Source organism: Nelumbo nucifera, chromosome 5, assembly GCF_055504915.1.
Source record: "Nelumbo nucifera cultivar China Antique chromosome 5, China Antique-T2T, whole genome shotgun sequence".
Taxonomy (NCBI): domain Eukaryota; kingdom Viridiplantae; phylum Streptophyta; class Magnoliopsida; order Proteales; family Nelumbonaceae; genus Nelumbo; species Nelumbo nucifera.
Genome location: NC_142653.1, coordinates 50,457,691 through 50,479,290, shown reverse-complemented (window position 1 = coordinate 50,479,290; position 21,600 = coordinate 50,457,691). Strand labels below are relative to the sequence as shown.

At 37.9% G+C, this 21,600-nt stretch overlaps 2 protein-coding genes across 3 annotated transcripts; both read right to left on the bottom strand.

Moving 5' to 3' along the window:
• Positions 1–1,226: 1,226 nt before the first annotated feature.
• Positions 1,227–2,783, bottom strand: LOC104588729 (uncharacterized). The gene is made up of 2 exons (XM_010246780.3): positions 1,964–2,783; positions 1,227–1,577 (listed from the first exon to the last, which is right to left on the bottom strand). The coding sequence occupies exons 1-2, from the start codon at positions 2,636–2,638 to the stop codon at positions 1,491–1,493; spliced, it is 762 nt and encodes a 253-aa protein (XP_010245082.1). The 5' UTR covers positions 2,639–2,783; the 3' UTR covers positions 1,227–1,490.
• An 8,995-nt stretch (positions 2,784–11,778) lies between these two features.
• LOC104588730 (uncharacterized) lies at positions 11,779–20,377 on the bottom strand. Of its 2 annotated transcripts, XM_010246782.3 has the most exons (11): positions 20,120–20,377; positions 19,938–20,042; positions 19,777–19,842; positions 19,497–19,682; positions 19,285–19,395; positions 16,166–16,237; positions 14,767–14,850; positions 14,527–14,627; positions 14,139–14,223; positions 12,577–12,965; positions 11,779–11,918 (listed from the first exon to the last, which is right to left on the bottom strand). In XM_010246782.3, the coding sequence occupies exons 1-10, from the start codon at positions 20,195–20,197 to the stop codon at positions 12,600–12,602; spliced, it is 1,254 nt and encodes a 417-aa protein (XP_010245084.1). In that variant the 5' UTR covers positions 20,198–20,377; the 3' UTR covers positions 11,779–11,918; positions 12,577–12,599. The 2 variants fall into 2 exon arrangements, with proteins under 2 accessions (XP_010245084.1, XP_010245083.1); XM_010246781.3 differs by lacking the exon at positions 11,779–11,918 and having other exon boundaries at positions 12,360–12,965.
• Positions 20,378–21,600: the final 1,223 nt, after the last annotated feature.

Genomic DNA, 21,600 nt, shown 5'->3' with positions numbered 1-21,600 from the left:
AACATGCATGTGAAGACATTTAAAGAAGTTTCTTTGTTGCAACCACGCTTCTCTCTTTGATGAGATCACATCTATTGGATTGCAGACACATTTAATGGTAGTTTTGAGGGGAAGTTCTTTAGTCAATCAATCTTCTGTTCTTATTTTCAATGAAATCAAATACAGCCAAAACAAACACAAAATTAAAAGAAACTATGAATTTTTAAAGGCAAATTCAGCAAAGAGTGAACCGTCTTGTTGGTTGAGCAGACTCGGTGACACTTGAGGAACAAAGAATCTACAGAAATATCTACTCTGAGCCTCTGAAGATTACTTGGGGAAGCACTCCAGAGCAAAATTTGCCAGTTTAGTTTAATAGAAAGCAGGTTTGATGAGCTCCACTTTAACAATCCAGGAATCTTCCACGTGGCAAACTAATTTAGAGCTTAAAACAAGTCACACACTCAAAGAATCTTCCATCTTCCACATTAATTTGAGATGGTTTTCAACTTGGGGCGGTTGGACCACTCAACCACAAAAATGGGTTTGATGGTTTGATACAGAATGCAGCTGGTTGGTTGACAGTGATCCAACTTGCTGAGTGCTGACCTGCTGAGGCACCCAACAAGAAAACAGAAACTACATTCAAATCTTAATACCTCTACTCAAACAGAGGGGTTCTTTGGCAACCAACCACACTAGAATCATCCCAACCCTGAACCCAACTACCCACTCAAGAATCTCTCAAGGGTATTTCAGAGAAACTGCATGAGAATTTGAAATTTCTACTATTCCAGGGCACATACACACACAAACAGAGAAGCCGTGCCGACCTCTAAAGATTAGTTTATAGAAGAAAGAGTTCACAAGGAATAGAAAAGGAAAAGAATGGACGAAGAGAGGAAGAAACCATTGCCAGACAAACAGTGTATGTGCTTGTGTGAATGATTGTGAGTCCGAGTGTCTGCTCTCAAAGTATTATTAAAATTTTGTCTGAAAGCCTCTGAAGAGTGCAAGTTCGTCAACAATAACAAACTTAAATGGGTTTTCTTACACAACACGACATTTCTTCCCTTGTCTCACGCTGGCCTGAACGTGCAGCTTGTCCTGAGCTATACTGACCTCACTTTCCTCTCTTCCCATTTCAAAATTCCTTTTCCTTCCACCGAAAGCACTCTTGAATCAACGTGGATCCGAAAAAAAAAAGCATTATAATCAAGACAGAAAGAGTAAAAAAGTTTCTTTGCTGAATGCTAACTCTGAGTTTCCTTCCATTTTCAATCTAAATAAATAACAATTCACATTTCAATGTAAAGTAAATAAGACCCAAAATCCCCAAAATTTCTTTCATACAGTGGGAGAAGGGTAATCCCATTTCTTTTGCTCCATTTTCTTCCCTCTTCAAAACAAACCAAATTCCTTGCTTTGGAGAGTGGAGCTGAAGCTGTAAAAATTTGGGTTTCCCAGAAAAACAGAGATGGGTATACGAGGAGAAGGGGAGCTTCCTCATCTCAGACGCTCAAGCTATCCACTCCACATTGCTTGTATGTCAGTGACTGCTTCCTTGGACTGATCACTATTGCACAATCCACTGCAACCTGTCACCACAGACCCATTGACCTTATTATTGTTTCTTCATTAAAAAACCACCGATAATATGACTTTTAACTAGCTCTAAGCATCCCCATCAATGGAGGAGCCTAAAAAATGACTTAACAACATGAGACAAACAAACCCAATTCCCCCATCTTACCACCTCTGCAAGAGGGCGCATGTTAGCATGATTAGGCAAGATGGGTGTGCCGCTATTGGTTTTTCAGAGAAAGAAACTTTCAACAGTGAACTTTAGTAGCATTTAGGCAAAGCGGGAGGGTGGAAGGATGTATTAAAGAATGTGAATGTGAAGCATTTAGCACAGAGAAGAGGAGAACAGGTGAGAGAAGAGAAAGCGGGACTGAAAGAGAGGTGACTGGTAAGTGCTTACCTGAACCCTGGGCGAAGTGATATCCAAAATCCGGATCTTCGCCCCAACATCACCAGTAATCCTGAGCTCAACCCGGTCATTAAGAGAGGCATCTTTCACCAAATCAGCGGCGTTCGCCGGAAGCAAGTTGACTCTGTCGACACCCACGGTGGTCTCCACCTGCCTGACACTGTGCGCCGGCTGATAAAACCCCGGCACCGTCGCCACACCGAGCGGCACCCCTTTGTACATCACGTAGAACCGCGACTCACTGTACTTGATGCCCACCTTGTTCGGGTTCACCGCCGTGAACAACATCCTTATGCTGAGTGTCAGCGACGCCCCCGTCGTCGTAGGCGACGGGCCGGTCGTTATGCCCACGTACTGGACGGCGACCTGCTGGAGATCGAACTGGGGCTTCTTGGGTTTCAAGGCGAGGACGATTATGAGGACCACGGCGAGGACGAGGAGGGCGAGGAAGGTCATGAGCAGGAAGAGGCAGCAACAGCAGCCCTTGAAGGAGGCGGCCGACGAGGATCTGGGGTAGTAGTAGTCGTCTTGGAGGTAGCGCCGCTGCTGGGGGTGGTGGTGGTGGCCGGAAGAGGGGTGGGGATGGTGGTTCTGGTTGTTTTGGGATGAGCCGGGACCGGGTGGGTGTGCGGTGTGCTCACCATTCATGTTAGCCCTTGTAGCCATGGTATGCTACCGTGCGCAGGCTGAACTTCTCTCAGCAATTGAGACAGGCCCCCTCCCCCCTCTCTTCCCCCCTTTTCTTCTTCCCCAAAGAGAGTGAGAGCAGGAGAGGGGAAGAAGGAAGAGATTTCTTTGGGCTTTGTAGCTTTTTTTTCCTTTCTGCTTTAATTAAAATATAAATAATAAAATAATTAAAAGTGGGGTAATAATGAAGTACTTTTGTCTGCATGGCCCTTATGATGGCCCTTAATCAAGACCATAGAAATGAGTGGGTCCCACACCCTGGGGCTCACTTGCTTAATGGCGTGATTCAGTGCTGCAGCCACAATGTAAATTGTAAGTGTCCTATGTTCTTTCCTTCAAAAGTGTAGTTTCTATGTGTACCGTACGTGGAGACTGGTGACAGTGAGAAGCACTAAAGCAGTAAGGCACCGCGCTTTGTTTGGCCGCCTGCTGCTTTTTGGATTTCTTTTTTTTTGAACGCTATTGCTGAAAAAAAAAAACAAAAGAAATGGAGGGCAAATCTGGAATGTTCCTAGGGTTATTATTTGATTAAAATGTTATTTATGGAAGAGTTTATGCTCTTCCTAACTCCTGAACCAATGAATGGTTCGCCAAAATTAGAAAAAAAAATACAAAAAGCTCAATAAGTAGTTCACAAAAATAAAAAAGAAGAGAAAAATTCCTTGAGTGGGACCACCAATGCCCATTTAAAAATTAAAATGGGGATCGTGCAACTCTTGACATCAATGATTGAGATGTTAAGAGTGGGATCCAATCACTTTCCAAGATCAAAATTTCCATTTTCTTTACTAATTTTAGGTAAATTTTATATTAACTATTAAAGGCCTATTTGGGACGGTTCTGCATTTGAGATCGGTTGCGAAGTTAATTAGAGTAATTTCCATGGTTTTTAAAACCGAACCGGTTAGGGGTTTGGTTATCGATTTGAACAGTTCGATCGTTTGATCCGAATGGTCGGCCCGTTCTGACAAAAAAATAAACAAATTTCAAAAACAGTCAAAACTGTTTGAACGGTTAACCGGCCAGTTCAGTGGTTGTTGATCAAAATCAACGATTTTGGGGGAAAAGGCGGGTTTGGGGAAAAACGGAACCAGTTAGGTGATCGATTCTCGGTTTTTCCGGTCTGACCGTTCGGTCCGGTCCGGTTTTGAAAACCATGGTAACTTCATGCTTATGATTCCAGCACATGGAATGCCCATTTGGATTTTTGAATTTTCATCAAAGCCCAATTCATAAGTTATTTATTTGGATAAATGCACTTATCTAGATAAGTGTTTTTCAAGAAAGAGTTATCTGGGTAAGTGCATTTATCCATATTATTTTATTTTTCATGTAAATAAGGCAATGGCCATTTTAGCTATATAAATCTATTATTACAATGAGCATTTTTGTCCCATTTAAGTGTTTACAACTTTTCCCTTAAATGAGAGAGTTATTTATTCATATAAGAGATGGGTATCACTTATCCGCCCAGCAAAATAAATTTTTCCTGATCTTCACTTAAATCTGAAAAAAAAAAAAAACATGAAATTCTTGATCAATAGGAATCAAAATTTCATTGACCAACTTTCCCCCTCTCAAAATTCAGAAAAAGAATGCCCTCCAATTACAAAATTTAATAAATGTAAACGTCTGAAAGGAGCTGCGACCCAAAAAATCCTCCCAAACAGGTATTAAATATAACTTAATAAATTGGAGGAAGAGAGGCTTGTTGGATTGAAGTTGAAGACTTGAAAGTACCCGATTCAATTACTATATCCACTTTGCTACAAACTGCAAAGCTGATCTAAGTAGTGAGTCAGCAACAAAATTCGCTTTTATCTACACAAGCTGTTATATTGTACAAAACCACTTTAAACCTAAAAGCGTTTTCTCAGGATTTTATTTGGATGTCCTTCGTACCCGGTTACCTACCCGCTTAAAGGGTTCGGGTACAAGTCAAACAAATCCTGGTCTAACCGGTTCAGGTTCCGGGTCAGCTGCTTGTTAGGTAGATGGGCCTGGAATGCTGTGAACAACAGTCAGCGCCTATTCTTGGGTTAGTAATTCTTTTAGTCAGTGGCACTTTTATCATGGCTAACGATCTTCTTTTCTTTTTCTTTTTTCTTCCTTTTCAGTCTTGGCAAGAGATTTGCTAGATCCAATGTTGTTAGACTTGAGTAGGGTGTAAAATTTATTGATGGCCCACTATCTGAGATAATCTCTCGACATCCCTTTGAATATGGAGGTAGGGGCGATCATTTGGTTTATTCAATTAATAAATTAAAATTTTAAAAACCAAATTAAAAAAAAATCAAACTAAATTGAAACCTGAATTTTATTTTGGTTTCGGTTATTTCATTATATTATATATTAATATATAGATATATAATATATAATATATTATATGTTATATTATATAAAAAAGTTTGGTTAATTCAATTAATCGAATTTTTAATTCTAAAAACCAAAACTTAAATTTTTGATTTCGTTTTTCGGTTTTAACAGAATAATACTCACCCCTATATGGAGGCATGAGATCAAACATGTGTAATTGCAGGCTCTTTCATGGTAAGGTCAGTAGACCTTCTATGTACCTTGCTCTATCCCCATCCATAAGGCTGCCTTTGGAAACGATGCAAATTAGTGTGAATGCAAATATGTAGAGTATAAAATGGTTCATATAAATTGTAAAGTTGGGTTAGTTTTGCACTGACAAATTTATCTTCTTACCAAACAGACTTTTAGCTGTAATGGACACAAACATGAATTTCAATAAAGCATATGCCTTTTTTTTTATCAAAAGCCCTCTTGAATGCAAATTTACTTCTTTTTTTATTGATGTACTTTTACATCTTGTTATCAATATAAATATGCATTGATCTATCATTTATCAATGCATAAATATAATGTTGCCAAACATGGACAAAAGTGAACCAGAGTGCAAATTTACCCTGAACTGGGATTTACACTCCATTTGCATCGTTTCCAACGCAGCCTAGAGCTATTTTACATCAAAATAAACTTGAAACAATAAATATTAGAGGTCATAATGCCTATAAATTTGACCAAGCCAACATTTCTAAGAACCGAATAACCCAAAATTTGTTTGAACTATCATTCCTGATTTCTTTCCAACCATCCAATCCAATCCAAATCTGACAATATTGGTTAGAATTTATTCCATTTTTTAGCTTCTAATCTTCCCTCTCTAGTAATCAGGCCATATATTGAGCAGACTGGCCATCTTTTGAGTAACGTTTTCCTGAGAATTGGATGGACCTTTTGTCAAGTAAAATTGTAGGGCTGAAGCAGATCTTGAAGGAGTCTAAACTAATTAGACCGATCATTAGATTTTTAGACCAAAATATATTTCGACAAAATAATTTAAAATTCATTATTTGCTTGAAATCTTTGTATTTATAATTTAACAATAGATATGATATTGAATAGAATAGAATGATAAAACAAGATTCATGTAGTTGATCTCCCATATATTCGGAATAAAGTTTGGATGTTGCTGACTTACTTAGAATCTTTCATATAGTTATAAGGCTTGGATGATGATGACGGCGACTTGTTTGAAATCTTTCAAGCAAAAAACTGTACCCCAAATATCTTTAAAGGAGTTCTATCAAATAGGACTCAGTCATGAGACAGAAGCAAAGCTTATGTCGCTCCAAGTATGGGGGAACTATTTCTTTTCTATTGTTTGTCAACCTTAGACAAATAAAGAGATGGATGGTCATTTTGTCTTGTTCTTTTGAAAGGGATATGTGGAATAAAGGCTTCAACCATTCAATAGGATTCACATGGGCGTTGTGGAGACAAAATTCATAATTAATTTTATCCATTTCTTACATAATCCCATCTTGAAAAGGACCTCTGGAATGCAGGGTCTCTGTATTCTATTATAGACTTAGGATTTTTTCTTTTTAATTTTCTATAACTTTTAAACAGGTGTTTCCCCCTCCCAGTCCAATGTTTGTATTGTTTACTAACTAATTGAAATCCTGCTTTTAGGTTTTGCTAACAATGTCTTTCAATTCAAGGCCAAACAGCCCCACATTGATCTATAGAAGATGTGGGCACAATCTAAACTAAGCAATAAGGACAGCAGTTAGAGCTTATAAAACCTAAAAAAAAGTTCAACAAAATGACCATGTGCTTACTTATTGTACTGCTCAGGCCTCCTGCCCACAAATTCTTCCCACATCCCTACGCACAAAAAATTACAGTTATGAATTGGGAATACCTTTCTTGTCATTCATAGAAAGTATTCTCATGCATGGTGGTAGTGTCTTGTGGATAGAGATGCGAGAAAGGATTGTGAGTAAGAGATCCCAAGTGTCTCAACTTTGCCCTATGGGATCTGGTCTCAAAGAGAAGAGATGTCTCAATTAAACATCCAATATGAAGTTGGTAAAAGGGCCATTATCTTTTCCAGCAATCGGAAGCCCTTAGAAGGATGAGTTGGACATAGATGATAGATCTAACCTGTGGTACCTTTTCTTTTCTTTTATCTTCACAAAATGACAGTTTTCAGACTTAAATCTGCATTCTCATGCTTGTCGGCCCGAGATTTTACCATTACACCAAGCAATCACATTTTCTTTGAATTGTTAATGAACTGACAATCAAATCCATCAGTTTACAGTTCATATTGGGTCCCAGTCATCCCATAGAGTTGGCAAGTGGTAGGTTGGGACCCCTTACATTTGTTTGAATGTTGGAAGTCTGTGCTTAAATTTACTTGCTGCTTTCCAGTCAAAGTGGTAACTCTTCAAGTATCTTATTAATGGCTCCATTTGAATAAGTTTTTGCTTTTGAGCTTTGGGCTGTGAGAAATAAAATCCGTTTGGAAGGTTGTTTTGAAGATTCAACTACTTTGAAGCACTTCAGATAAGCTACTCAAAGAGGCTGACTGACAGCCAGTTTTGGGCTTACCTTGGAAAGTCAGTAGCTAGCCACTACATTTTAGCCCTTTCAAATTGAGCCAAAAAGTGTTTTGAGCGTTTTGTAAGATTTGCTTTCAAAAGCAGAACAATCTAAAACCAAAAACACTTTTAAGCCTAGATAACAAAATAAGTCTTGGGAATTCGTGCGTTTGGGCTTTAAAAGCTTATCAAAATGCAACCTTAATCTCATCTGATAATTTCCTTGGTGAAATTTGGAGGCTTCCATTAGATGAAGACAGAAGCCAAAGGTTGGGGCTTACATTTTCCATGCTTCCATCGATTCCTGTGTCAAGGGAACCATATCCACAATGCATAGGTGCAGCTAAGGCATTTGAAAACCCAATTTTGTTCATTATCCTTGTTCCTCTTCTCTTCATTCATTGAGTTTTCTGGTATGGAGAATCTTAATTTGGTTACCGTAATTGCTCACCAACTATTCCTTGGGTTCATTATCCTTGTTCCTCTTGACGTTTTCATTTAGATCTTTTTGATAGATGTTCAACTCCTGTTACCTGGAGAGAGAGAGAATTTTGTAACTTTTGTCTGTATATGTGTGTAAGGATTCCATTTACTTCTACCTTCTATTTGTGGGATAAATTTTAGCTTAAAAACCCTTTGAGATGTTCAAAATAGGCTCTTCTTTATTAGCTATTTTTGAAATGAATTATTTAGAATGTTCAACAGCTAATATCTCATTCAAGGAAAACAACTATAAATGTTATTAAGACTCGGACCGGACTAAAAACTGAAATGTTTCATGGCTCCCAGTTTTATCAGTTAACTGGGCCTTGGCCCGTCCAACCTGCAAAAATCATTATTTAACCGGGACTAGAAAAGGCCATCAGTTCCTGGTTTTCATGGTCCGACCATCCAGTCCGAGTCGAGTCTTTAAAACACTGTTCTCAATTTCTTTTATCAAACATATTGTCAAATTTGAACAAAATAAAATAATCAGGAATCTCACTGGGTCATGGTGTTAAAGGTATGGCTGATGAAATCATCCAGTCCATAAAAACCAGCTAGTAATCAAGACCCATAAAGCTCTTCAGCCCATGATAACTATCTAATAATCAAAGCCCAAACAAGCTCACTGGGTCATGTAGTTACAGGTTGGATCATTCAGCCCATAAAAAACATCAAGTAATACGGACCCATAAATCTGTCCACCCACACTATACTCATTCTGTGAAAAGACAACTTGATGGCCATATAATACTCATTCAATGGGTAAATTAAATCAGTGGATTAGGGCATTTTTAATCTTTGAATCTAGACTCTTCATCTCCTCCATCTAAGTTAGGGCTCACATGGTAAGAAAAAGAAAAAAAAAAGGGACAAAAAGAAGGGATTTTATTATCCCTTAGTTTGACCTATTGCCTTGTAAGGCAATTAAAGTATCATTCCCTCAAAAGTAGACTACTGAAAAGGCTTCCTTTTTCCATGCCCTGAGAAAGCTAAAATGCTGGTTTCCATATATTACGTTAGGCAATCTGTATTCATTCAATGGACAAAAGCTTAGGTTGTCCACGGCAATCACATGGTCCCGTTTGTTTATCAATTGCCACGTGTAAAATGTTCTGGTGGTCAAGATCAAGATCTTCTTGAGATGAACCAGTCAGTAATCTTGTTACCCATTTAGGGCAACGCTTATATTAGCACTGTGTAGCGATTAAGGGGGGGATGGATCTCTTAGGGAAGGGGCCTCTATTTGTGCTGTGAGATGAGTTGAAGTTGCTGTAAGCTGTAAAGGAGATAGATACATGGAGAACTGCTGAAAGGTGTGTGTTTGCCACTAAGCAAGGAATAGCAAAATGGCTTTAGTGACTAAACACTTTGTAGCATCACCAGTCACCACCCATGACCCATCTCATGAAGTTCTCTTTACAGCTAAGGATGAGAGTAAGCTTCTATGATTCTGGATCTGCTGCACTTGTTTGTGTTGCATTTGTCATTCACTTTGGTTCAGTCTGTGACAGGTGTTTCCATTACATGTGTGGTGTATGTCCAAGTGTGGGACAAGTGCAGCAAATGCCCGCTGACTTTTGTAGAGGTGTTTGGTTCCGTTTACATTTATTCAGTAAACGTTTATTGACGGTGCCACATAGGCACCACTTTAGCATTTTCTCTCTCTTATTCTTCTACATGCATCGAAAATGAAAAAAAGTCAAATTTGGTTTTCATGCATGCCAGCCGTTTGTGGAAGTTATTTTTTAAAGCTTCTACAAACGGCCATGTGTTTTTTTACTGTTATGCTGATGTAGAGCCTGGTGGCGCCTAATTATCATAAACGGTTGTAATTATTGCACTTCTCGATTTTACCAGCAAGTAAAATACAAACATTTATTCAATGAACATAAATGGAACCAAACATATACTTAGCTACAACTGGTAGTAACATCTAAAGCTGCCTTTGGTTGCATGTAAGAGGGATACAAATTTTCTTAAAAGCTGTTTTGATTGTAGTGCAGATTTATTTGCACTGATACAAAACTATGGTAGTAAAAATGAAGTAAAATAAGACATTACAACCTGAAGCAGAATATCAGAATATGACCAATAAGTAAAACCCCAAAAACCAGAATCTGTGTTCTTTTCATTAACACTCCCATGCATTTGTACTAGTGCAAATAAAATTGAACTGCAACCAAACACAATATAATGTTTTTACTTGGAAAGAAAATATAAATAGTTGAGAAACATACAAATGGATTGAAGAAGAAAATATTCAAAGAATTGTTATTCCACAGCTATTTTCTGTGAAACTGAACACTGTCAAATAGAAATTTTGAAGAAATCAGTCATTTTTATGCAACCAAACAGAGCCTAATAAGTACATCTACAGAGAGAATTGCTAATCTGGTAGTATAGAGAACTAGAGAAGTCTAGTTGTCTAGGAGTCTTCCACACAGGTACATGATGGAGGGCCCAAAGAGGCCCCATATTAGCAAAGCAAAGCTACCACTTACTGCACTTTTTGGGGTCTAAATATAAGGATATTTGACAGTTCGAACATGCTTGATATCTATCTAAAACTGCTTTATTCTTTGTTGATTGGTTGATTTGTTCTCCTTTCCAGTTTCCTCCATGGCATGTCCTCTGCATTCAGCCAGCGGGGCTTTACTTCGCTTCTATCTGGTAGATGACAAGGCCATCTCAAAAGGCAAAGAGGCCTGGTCTTGTCATCCACGTGAAAAAACTGGAAGTCACCTACGACCAAGTCGTTATTGTCATCATCGTTGTCATTATCATCATCCAAGCTTTATCCAAATTATATGGAGTCGATTTCTTGACTCAAGTTTTAGAACTCGGTTTCTTTGACTAGGGACCATATCTATAGACCATGTGCGTCTTAATTATTCTGCCATGTCTTGGCCTTTCCCAAATAAGGGTGCAATTCGGGTGATGTCTCTTAAATTTATCTTTCAATGCCCATGTGTGTCTATAGACCCGGCTTAATGCATGGTCCTAGTACTACTTTTGATGGAGACCGGATCTGTTCAGGCGCCTCACACCAACCTCAACACACATCCTAATGACCATACCTATAGACCATGTGCGTCCTAGTCCTAATACATGGTCCTATAGACCAGGCTTATTCACGGGAGGTGTTCCCAATGCACGGTGGATGTGCCTGTGAAACACCCATGTGTGAAGAGCAGATTCCGTTCCCTTTTGATGATCCAGTCCAACCTGACCTTTGATCCACTTAATCTGTACTGTGGGGCATCTTGACTGAGGACCACTTAATCTGCATTGTCTGTCTATTGGTGATTTGGTGTTAGAGCAAATAAAGGCCAAAGAGACATCCCATCAGTCTGAGGAATTAACTCCTATGGCTGCGTTTGGAAACGATGCAAATTAGTGTGAATGCAAATATGTAGTGTAAAACAATTCATATAAATTGCAAAGTTGGGTTAGTTTTGCACCGACAAATTTACCTTCTTACCAAACAGACTTTTAGCTGTAATGGATGCAAACATGAATTTCAATAAAGCATATGCTTTTTTTTTTATCAAAAATCCTCTTGAATGCAAATTTACTTCTTTTTTATTGATGTACTTTTACATCTTATTATCAATGTAAATATGCATTAGTCTGTCATTTGTCAATGCATAAATGTAATGTTGCCAAACACAGGCAAAAGTGAACCAAATTGCAAATTTACCCTGAATTGGGATTTACACTCCATTTACATCGTTTCAAAACGCAGCTTATGCTTCTTCACATATTGTCCAGGTTTCATGATCTTACAGGCAGCACCATTCCATCATCATCGAGAGATTAGCATACTGCTTATGTTTTCACAGTATGGGCTTTGGGATCTGTCAAAACAAGAAGAAATTAATAAAGTTGGTGCCCAGGCCAAGCCGAAGCTGAAACCTTGGAAAACCGACCAAGCCCTAAGCCCATCTGGGCCAAACCAATCTGGTCTTGAAGAGGCTTCTTGATCGACCATTAAATCTAAAAAACACCCACATTTGAGGTTATGAGGGACGCTAGCCACATTGGCTGCAATTCTAGCTGAACTTCCAAATTACGGACAGTACCAAACCAAGAAATTACTAATTATTTACAATTTCCTGATTTGGGGACAACATATCTTGCAGCCTGTTTGGCCTACTGTCAAGTATTGGTCACTTGATGTAAATATGAAGCTGGTGACTAGATGGTTTAGGATAAATTAATCTAGATCCACTTATAAAAAGCTAGGATTATTAATATTACATGATATTTCCAGCTAATAATGTGCCTATACACCAGTGGGATCAGAATTGAAATTTATATGCTAACAAGACAATCAAACCACTAAACTACAAAAGTTTACATATGTTCAGGAAAGCACAAGCATTCTTGGCCAACAATAAAGCCTTAGCAAGAAATAAGATGAATTAATCTAACCATAACTCCCAAACGATATAATATAACATTGTAACAGCAAAAAAACAATCCATGGTCGGCTAGAATTCTAACATATATTACCAGCACTGAGCATGGACAGATTGTTATTGGTCTAGATTGTCAGGACTTGGACTGGTATTATCTGCTTCGGGCTTTGCTGCATCATCAACCTCAAGCACATCATCCATCATCATATCATCTTCTCCAACATTGATATCTTCAACATCCTCATCATCATTGTCAACTGTTCCAGGGATCTTCCTTGTTTTTGGTCCATGCTCGAGCCTGTGGGTCTCCAGCTCTTTGTCCATTGTCTCTTGCAGGTTCATATTGTTGTTTGCTTTTCGTGAATTCCTTGCATTTTGCCACCTTTGGAGTTCTGTTTCCACATTGGCGATATACTGTTCTGCTATTTGCTTCTGATACGTGGATAGCTCCTCCCTTCTGGCAGCTTTCCATTCTAGAAAAGCCTGACATGCAAATTTTGGAGGCATAATTAACCTAGGTTCAAGTTAGTCTTATTCAAACACCTCAAAGGGACCCTTTAATTTTTTTAAGGATAACAGTAACTTCATCCATTAAATATGAAAGAATTATGTACACACGTATTAGACAACCCGGATTTAGGTGATATGCCACCCAAACCTCAAGCAACAATGCACCACTACCCAATACAATCTCTCCCTACTGACACCCTGTTTGGCCAATGAATCAGCCATACCAAGGCATCCACTAAAATTCCAGCTTGGGTCCCATTACATTCAGTATTTGTCATTCTTCCTTGTAATCTTTGTGCAAGACCAATTCTTTTGCTGAAAGAAGGGCTGATGCCTTAGTTGCAATATTTAGAAGGTGAATGATCACAAATAGCAATTGGTCAATTGCGCAAAGATTGTCATAGTAGATATCTCTACGACTCCACTTGACAAAAATTTAAGTATATGGGCATTGATCAATGGTTAAAATTAAAGCAGCATCCCTAATGATACCATCCCATGGCTAAACCCAGTTATCACCTGTGAAGTCCACTAACCATGAATGAACATACTTGTACAGATATGTTATATTGAAAGGAAGTTAAAGGCAGTACCTGGCATTGTTTTTTGGTAAAAGGAGCCCTTATAAGGAACTCTAGCTAAGCCCTTGTTCAAAAAGGTTTTTTTGGTCAGTTTGTGACTTGACAGGTCTTCGACTGCCTATTGCCTTTAACACTCAGTTTTTGGTCAGGGTAAGAGATAAACTTTACCTAATATTTCAAGCTTTTTCCTCTCTGATATGGCATATGAGCAAGGGCTTTTCCTTCTGTCATTTGGCAGTAATGTATTTCAACTGCCTATGTTTGTAAACTCTGGTCAGGATGAGAAACTATAAAACCTTTCAGCTTATTCCAAGCAAGAAGCCAATAAAACCTTCTAAGCTATAACCTCAAGCAAAACCCAGCCTAACTTAACAGGGCAGTAGATCAAACCAGTAAACAAGCCAAGATGTAGTTGTAGCTTGGGAGATCTAGATCAAATAAAAACATGTCACTTCTGTATCATAGATGGCTCATGAAAACATCTTGAAAAGGCACTATTAATTCACAATTCACACCGAGCTCCCCTTCTATAGCAGAGGAGAAAAAAATGCACTATTAGTTTTACCTTTTCTTTACGCTCCTCAACTGAGGCTAGATCATCCTCCAAAGGTTTGGCAGGCAAATAAAATATTGGAGGCTCAGTCTTGGTCCTGATAAAAACACAGCCAGAAACAATCAAGAGTCAGAAATTACCAAAATAAAAAATTGTTGTTCTACCTATAATCCTGCAAAGAAGCAGGAGATGCCCAATTGCTTCGACATTATGCACATGAATAGAAACTTATCTTTGTCTCAATAAAATTGTGAATATGGATACTTTGGACCAAAATTAAAAATAACCTGCAGAAAGAAGAGCAAATTGTGCTTGTGAGGATGAGAAAAATATGCATCAAAGGTACAGCAAGAGGAAAGGGGAAATGCACTACTTTCAGAACCTTCCCAATTGTTTGTACCTTAGAAAATTGCTAAGATTTTTATGATGCTCACTCCACTGAAGGAACAGCAGCTCCAACTTCTTTTCTTCAGCCTTGGCAGCAACACGTGCTCGCAGAGTCTGTAGAAGATGATAAAGTGTTAAAAGAACAATGATGGGAGGGAGAAATTGATATTCCGTGCATTATCATAATAAATAACAACCAATTTTCAAGCTTGAAAGCAGAGATTAAACTAAGATGCAAGTCAAACAAGCAGACCAGATCCCGCTTTCGTTTTTCTGCAATTTGTTCGCGCTCCTGCTGCCGTAGTTTTTCACTTTCTTCACGTGCCCTTTGTTCAGCCTATGTATGGTTTAATAATTCAATCATCACCGAGGAAGTATAATTCCAGAGAATGGCCACAGAAATTTGGAGAAAATCAACATGTTTAAATTAAAATCATGCATCTTTAATTGAATATAGCTTCTAAACTATGATGCCCAGACATGGATACCAACACAGACCTCGACACAGGAAATAAAGACGTGACTCTCCATTTGCAAAGACTTCTGACATGGATATGGGTATTGTGGGGACACGCCTGACAGGTAATGGGTATTCTACTTACAGGATTGTATCAAGGTTTTCAACCCGCCATTGACCCCGCTGGTCGAACCATTCAAACCGTCACCCAACCAGGATTCTGGGTCCAGTTCAGTCAAGACCCATCAGACGGTCAAAAGCCATTGACTTGGTCAAGAACCATTCAACCCGGCCGGTTCGACCATTGACCCAGTGACTGAGTCGCGGGTTGCACACTCAATGCATGGTGCATCTTTTTTTTTAATTTTGGGGTAACTTTTCGAGATCTATGCATCCCAAGGAATCGTAGGCACCTTGCCCTGCTATTTTCACGAAAAAACCCTTTTTTGACCTCAAATTGCAATTTTTATAAATAAAAAAATTAAAAAACTGAATTGAAAAACATAAATTAAATATAAAGTAATACATATAACATACCTAAAACTTATTTATACATTATTTATTGCTAAAATATATATTTATACTTAATACATATATGCGCTGATGTGGAACGGTCTGAACCATTCGACCTGACTGGTTGAACCAGTGACCCATGACCCAGAGGCAAAAACAGTTTGGCCTCCGGGTCAGTTTTTAAAACATTGGATTGTGTCATGCTTTTTGTATGTAGTTCTTGCACAAAGTGTCCTTTGAAGTTTAAGCTTTCTAATATATACAATATTTTTGAATCATTGCCTATATGTTCTCCTAACAGCATTTACCAAATATGGTCCTTTATTTGTGGCCAATTGCAGAGCAACCCCAACATATAAAAAATACTCATCATGGTTTATCCATCCATCATAATAGAAATTTGCAGGATCAAAAGGTAAGGCTCAAAGCCTCAAAAAGCCATCTTGGCAACCAGGTCTCACAGCCCTCCCACAAAAGATAAAAAAAAAAAAAAACACAATTAAAAAGAAAATATAATATTTAAATATGGAAAACAATGTAGAACTAATACATCCACCCCAATGAACCCATTTTCAATTGCTTCCAAATTTATGCTTGTAGCATAATACAATTTTAGTCAATAGTTTTTTATAGATTAATTTTAGCTAGTTGATATAAAGGTTAAAACTTAACCAACACTCACTCTTTGTAATGAATTAGATCGACGCATATATGCCTCAGTTGCTGATAGATGCATGTCTTCTTTCTGGAATTTCTGAAACAACAAAAATGCATGTTAACAGTGAGACACTAAACAACAACATGACTCCAAGGTTCATACTTGGCAACAATATTTTGATATAATTAATTATATTGAGAAATTAGGAAATAAAGCCATTGGAACTAACATAGATATCTATAGTTACAAGAAGTTAAATACAAGAGAGATAAGCTTAAAGCCTTAAACCATAATGAGCTTCTATGTGTTTCATACAATGTTCTAAAAATCGTAATCATATCGTAAACCATGGAGAAAATTGAATTGAATCAAGTCGTGAATCATATTGTAAATCGTAAGATTATTTCTACTTTTTACAAATTTGTCAAAAAATTAAATATACATATGCTAAAAGGATAAATATATATAGAAAAGTGTTCTGCCCTATTTTTAAGTTATATCTACCATATATGTACTTAAAACAGTAGAATTTACCACTTATAGAATAGGAGTCTAACATGATATAGGTAGTGTTTGAGAACACTTAAAAGAAGTACTTCTTTTAAGATCTGGGACCACACATTAAGTGATTATTAAGTGGTTGTGTGTTTGGTAAAAAAGTGGGGAAGAAGTACTTTTTTTAAAGAAGTACTTTAAAAAAGTGACTTCAAGTTGGCCTTTTTTTAAGTACTTCTTGAAGAAGTACTCCAAAAAATGGGACAAACCAGTCCCTACTAATTTTTGTAATGCCTAAAATACCCCCACAAGGGTTATACCTCCTTATCCATTCATTCGAACATCAAACCCAGGTAGCAGCGCACTAGTTGCAAGTCCACCGGTGACGATCGATGGTCAGGAAAAGTGGTCGGCATACCTGTCGTTTGGCTACTTTCTTCTATTTTCTGAAGTTTTTTTCTCATTTAATCATTTTTTTTGTTTTTTTTTTTCTAACTTGAACTCCCTATTCTTTACAGATCTACACTTGAACTATCTATTTTTTTCGCAGATCTACACTTGAACTAACCAGCAACAAGAGGTTAGTTTTTTCTAGGTTTTCACAGATCTACACTTGAACCAATCCCTAATAATTTCGCAGATCTCACCGTTCCTCTTTTTTCTTCCTCAGTCCTCAGCCTTTCCACAGAGATCTAACTCTGGGATCACAAATCTGTTTTTTCTTCCTTAGTCATCATTTCTGTTCAATGCCACCACTCACCACTATTGCTGGTTTGAACCCGCCTCTGCAGTGACGATGATGAACAGGGAAAGGGAAAGAGTGAAGATTAAGAAGAAGAAAGAAAAAAGAAGAAGAAAGAGAGATGGTGTGGAGAAAAAAGTGAGATGAGAGATTGGAGGTGGAGATCGGAATGGATTCACCGCCGCCCTTGGTTTTGTGTCACGAGGAAGATGATGAACAGTGGATTTTGGGGGGGTTCTGAAGAACTAAAGGAAGAAGAAGTATGAGATGGAGAGGGAGGCCGGAGTATGAGATGGGTCTACATGGCAATTCATGTGTGGGTCCACGTGGACTCTCGGTTAAAATGTATAGCATAACATGTGATAAGCATTGTATATATGTATGAGTGAAGTGATGACTAAAATTGTCATTTGTGTCAATATAAGCACTTATGGGGAAAGTAGCTTACCAAACATCCCCACCCCAATAAGTGCTTAAAAACATAAAAAGTGATTTGGAAAGTGGGTTACCAAACAGCCTTAAGTGGTTGTTAAAACAAGTACTTCGCAACAAGTACTTCTAAGAAGTACTTGTTGCACAAGTACTTCTTTTAACAAGTACTTAATCATCAAACAGAGCCATAATCGAGTTTAACTTGAAAGTCAAATAATCCACATATAATGGCTTTTAATTCAACATATGATAGAAAAAAATTCAATATATGGATTTAAATAACATAAATAAATCAATTTCTAGTAAAGTCATTAAAACAAGTCACCATTGACAAAAACTAAATATAATCAAAACAAAATGACAAAGTAGAGAACTAATTATAATTTAATTGATTTTAATCACAATGAATTGTATAAATCATAAGATTTTTGCAGAAAATGATTCAGACATAAGATTCGACTTGAAACCCTTGGGATTCATGATTCAAATTGTAAAATCGTAAGATTTTAACATTGGTTTCATACTCATTTTATTTCCGTAGGAACATTGAGGAATATCCCTCTAGAACTGAAGAAACACATTTCCAACTCATGTTAGAGAATTGATTTCTATAAATAATTCCTTTAGTTCAAGTGCAATGAATATGGTCAGTTGCAAACTAATAAAGGGATAATGGTAATTTTCCTGCTTCTTTGAGGGTTGAAAATGAATTCATTATATTTTCTAAATATTGCTATAAATTTCCTCCTGCAACCAATGCTACCCTCATGATTAAGCTTGGTTGTGTTAGGATAATTAGCTTTTAATGTTATATCTTCAAAGTTCTAATCCCCTCTCAGAGAAACATTTGAACACCACTGAATGTATGCATAGTCATCTGCATGGTGCACTTGCTAGAGTATCTCAATCATCACCACCTAAGCCTTGTCCCAACCAATGTTGTAAGACTTGAACTGGACTAAAAACTGGGATACTTCATGGGTCCTGGTTTTGCTGGTTAACAGGGCGGTTCATGTGTCCAGCCCATAAAAAACTGTCAAAGCCATCATTTAACTGGGACCTAAAAAGGCCACCAGTTCCAGCTTTCACGGTTCCACCATCTGGGCTAGGCTTAGTGCCTTAGTCTTACAACACTGGCCCCAACCATTTGGGATAAGATATATGAATCCTGTTTAGCCATTCCATTATGTTCAGTGCCAATATCTATTGTTAAATTATGGGTGCTTAAATAATTTCTTACTACTTCCACCCAGGTGCCTTTAAGTCTGCTCCTAGGTCTTCTAACCCCCCTTCAACATGTAACAGTCTAACATATCACTTTTTCTAAAAGGTTTTCTAGATGGTCTTCTATGTTCTATGTAGGTAGAACATAGAACAATACCTACCAACTCCACAAACGCCATTTGTTTCCAAAGCAATTTTTAATCGTCCTAGAAGACACAGAACTACAAGTCTACAAAAACCACATGGATACCTCCAGTGTGCCCAAAAGCTGACCAAGCATTCTCCTGTTCCTATTTACCAAACGTGGGTCCTCGTCCTTCGGCAAAACCCTAGGAATCTGCTCTGTCGGAATATCCAAATCCTAAATACCCAACAACCAATAAATAAGGTTTTAGTACCCAAACATCAATCCATGATAAAGAATAAAAAAAAAAAAAACAAATTAAGAGTTCTCCAAGATACCGCATTAGCTGCCCTCCGATCTCTTCTAATTCCACCACGCTGATTCTGCAATTGGGGATTCAATGGCCTTCTATCTCTCTCATTCTCAGTGGCAGCATCGCCACCGCTGCCATCTTCTACAGCTGAAGCCTTCTCTTCCACATCCTTCTCTCCGCCTGTAGCCTCAACGACCTCTCCGTCCTCTATCTACATTATCCAACAAACTTTTTTGAACAAAAAACAATAACCAACATCAAAGTTTCGATTTTTTGGCATCCTAAGTGCAGAAGAGGATCCATACCTTGACAACAGCTGAAGAGAGTCTTCTTTTTGCAGGAGGCTGATCTTCAGAATCAACCCTATCGGCCTAAAAATTTGATGCACCGAAACCCAAATCAAACAAATTACAAATCCAAAGGCAAGTTGAAGCTAAGGAGAAGGGGAGAGGAGATGGGTGATTACCGGTCTGACAAATCCTCGACGTGCTGCTCCGCTGGTGCCGAAATTTCTGGGTCCATTGCCGACCCCTCGGCGAAGACCCCTAGGGTCACGAAGGCGCTCGGTGATCTGCAACATTGAAACAGATCAAATTCAGAAATCCTTAAGGAAATGTTGTACTCACGCATAGTGAGAAGAAAATGAACCTCCCACTGCTGACGGTGAAGCTCTTCGATCTCTTTACGGAGCTCCTCTGCAGTCTTCTCCACTGCAGTGCTCCCCATCGCTGTTTTTGCGTCCGGCGGCAACGCTAGACGAAGAAGAAAGACTCCCTCTTTTTCTTTCAGTGAAGAGAAGCAGAAAACATATAAACCCTCCCCTGCCAAGAGTTTTTGATTTCTGACGTCTAAACTGCTATGATTTCGAAGTAAATCTTACGGCCTTAAACCAATGTTTTAAAACCTGATCAGGAGGTCGACCCAGATGACGATTTATCAGTTCGACCATCTAACGGGTCAACTCGTTAAAAATAGGGAAATTTAGATTTCATTCCATTTCAGGGATTTTTAGACTGTACTCCACCTGATTTGAGTTGTAGATCTATAACAATTCAAATTTATAAACATTCATATCCGCCAATGAATTGACATCAATTCTGATGCACTACTCCCAACCGTATGGTGGAGATAGGATTTCAGAGGTGGACTGAACAGTATAAACCCCTTTTCTTTATTAGGCTTTCGGGTTTTATTTACCAACAACTCCACCTAACAATAGTGACCTTGTATCTTGCCACACTTTGTCCACTTCAAGGGTGGACAGTTTTGAGGAAATGTGGACTGATCATGTAGGCTTTGAAAGAGTATTGGATCAAGCCTGGAATCAAACTTAGATAAGATTAAATCAATGCAATTTCATACAAAAATCAAGGGTTCTAAGGAATAATTGGTGCAATGGAATAAAAACACTTTTGGTAATGCTCAAAATAAATCAATGAGTTAAGGGAAAGTTGGTTGGTGAATCCTGCAAGAAAGGTCATGATTTCAGTCATACTTATTAAAAATTAGAAAATGATTTAAAAAGTTTGGTTAAAGAAAGAGGAAATAATGTAGCATAAAAAATCTAGAGTGAATCAACTCCATTATGGTGACAAAATGCACTAGTTATTTCTACTCAATCGCCAAAGGTAGAAGAGCTAGAAACCATATTGAGGCTCTAAAAAAGAGCAATAGAGTCTGGCTACAAGATGAGGTAGAGATTGCAAGGGAATTGGAAAACCACTTTTAGGAAATTTACAAATCTTTTGATCCTAAAAATCCTAAAGATCTGTTGAAGTTCCTTCAATCTAAACTAGATGATAGTGATCGAGAGTTTTTAGACGTTGATGTTAGTGAACAAGAGATAAAGGAGGCTCTTTTCCAGATGGCTCCAAGAAAGTCTCCAAGTCCAAATGTGTATGCAAATTTACTTTTTCAAAAATATTGGGAAAAGTGGAGTAAGATGTGATAATGGCAGTTAGGCATTTTTTTTTTACAATTTAGAACACATTGTGAAGAATTTTAATGAAACATTTACAACTTTAATCCCTAAAATAAGGCACCTGAGATGGCTAGCCATTTTAGACCCATCAGCCTTTGCAACACAATCTATAAAGTAATATCAAAGGTAATTGTTAATAGAGTAAAAC

Coding starts and splice junctions, on each gene's coding strand:
- LOC104588730 (XM_010246782.3), bottom strand. CDS start 20,197: ATGGGGAGCACTGCAGTGGAGAAGACTGCAGAGGAGCTCCGTAAAGAG. Junction 19,396..19,496: donor ATCGGAGGGCAGCTAATGCG/GTATCTTGGAGA, acceptor TTGGGTATTTAG/GATTTGGATATTCCGACAGA. Junction 14,851..16,165: donor GATCTAATTCATTACAAAGA/GTGAGTGTTGGT, acceptor AACCATACATAG/GCTGAACAAAGGGCACGTGA.
- LOC104588729 (XM_010246780.3), bottom strand. CDS start 2,638: ATGGCTACAAGGGCTAACATGAATGGTGAGCACACCGCACACCCACCC. Junction 1,578..1,963: donor TCACTTCGCCCAGGGTTCAG/GTAAGCACTTAC, acceptor CTGTGGTGACAG/GTTGCAGTGGATTGTGCAAT.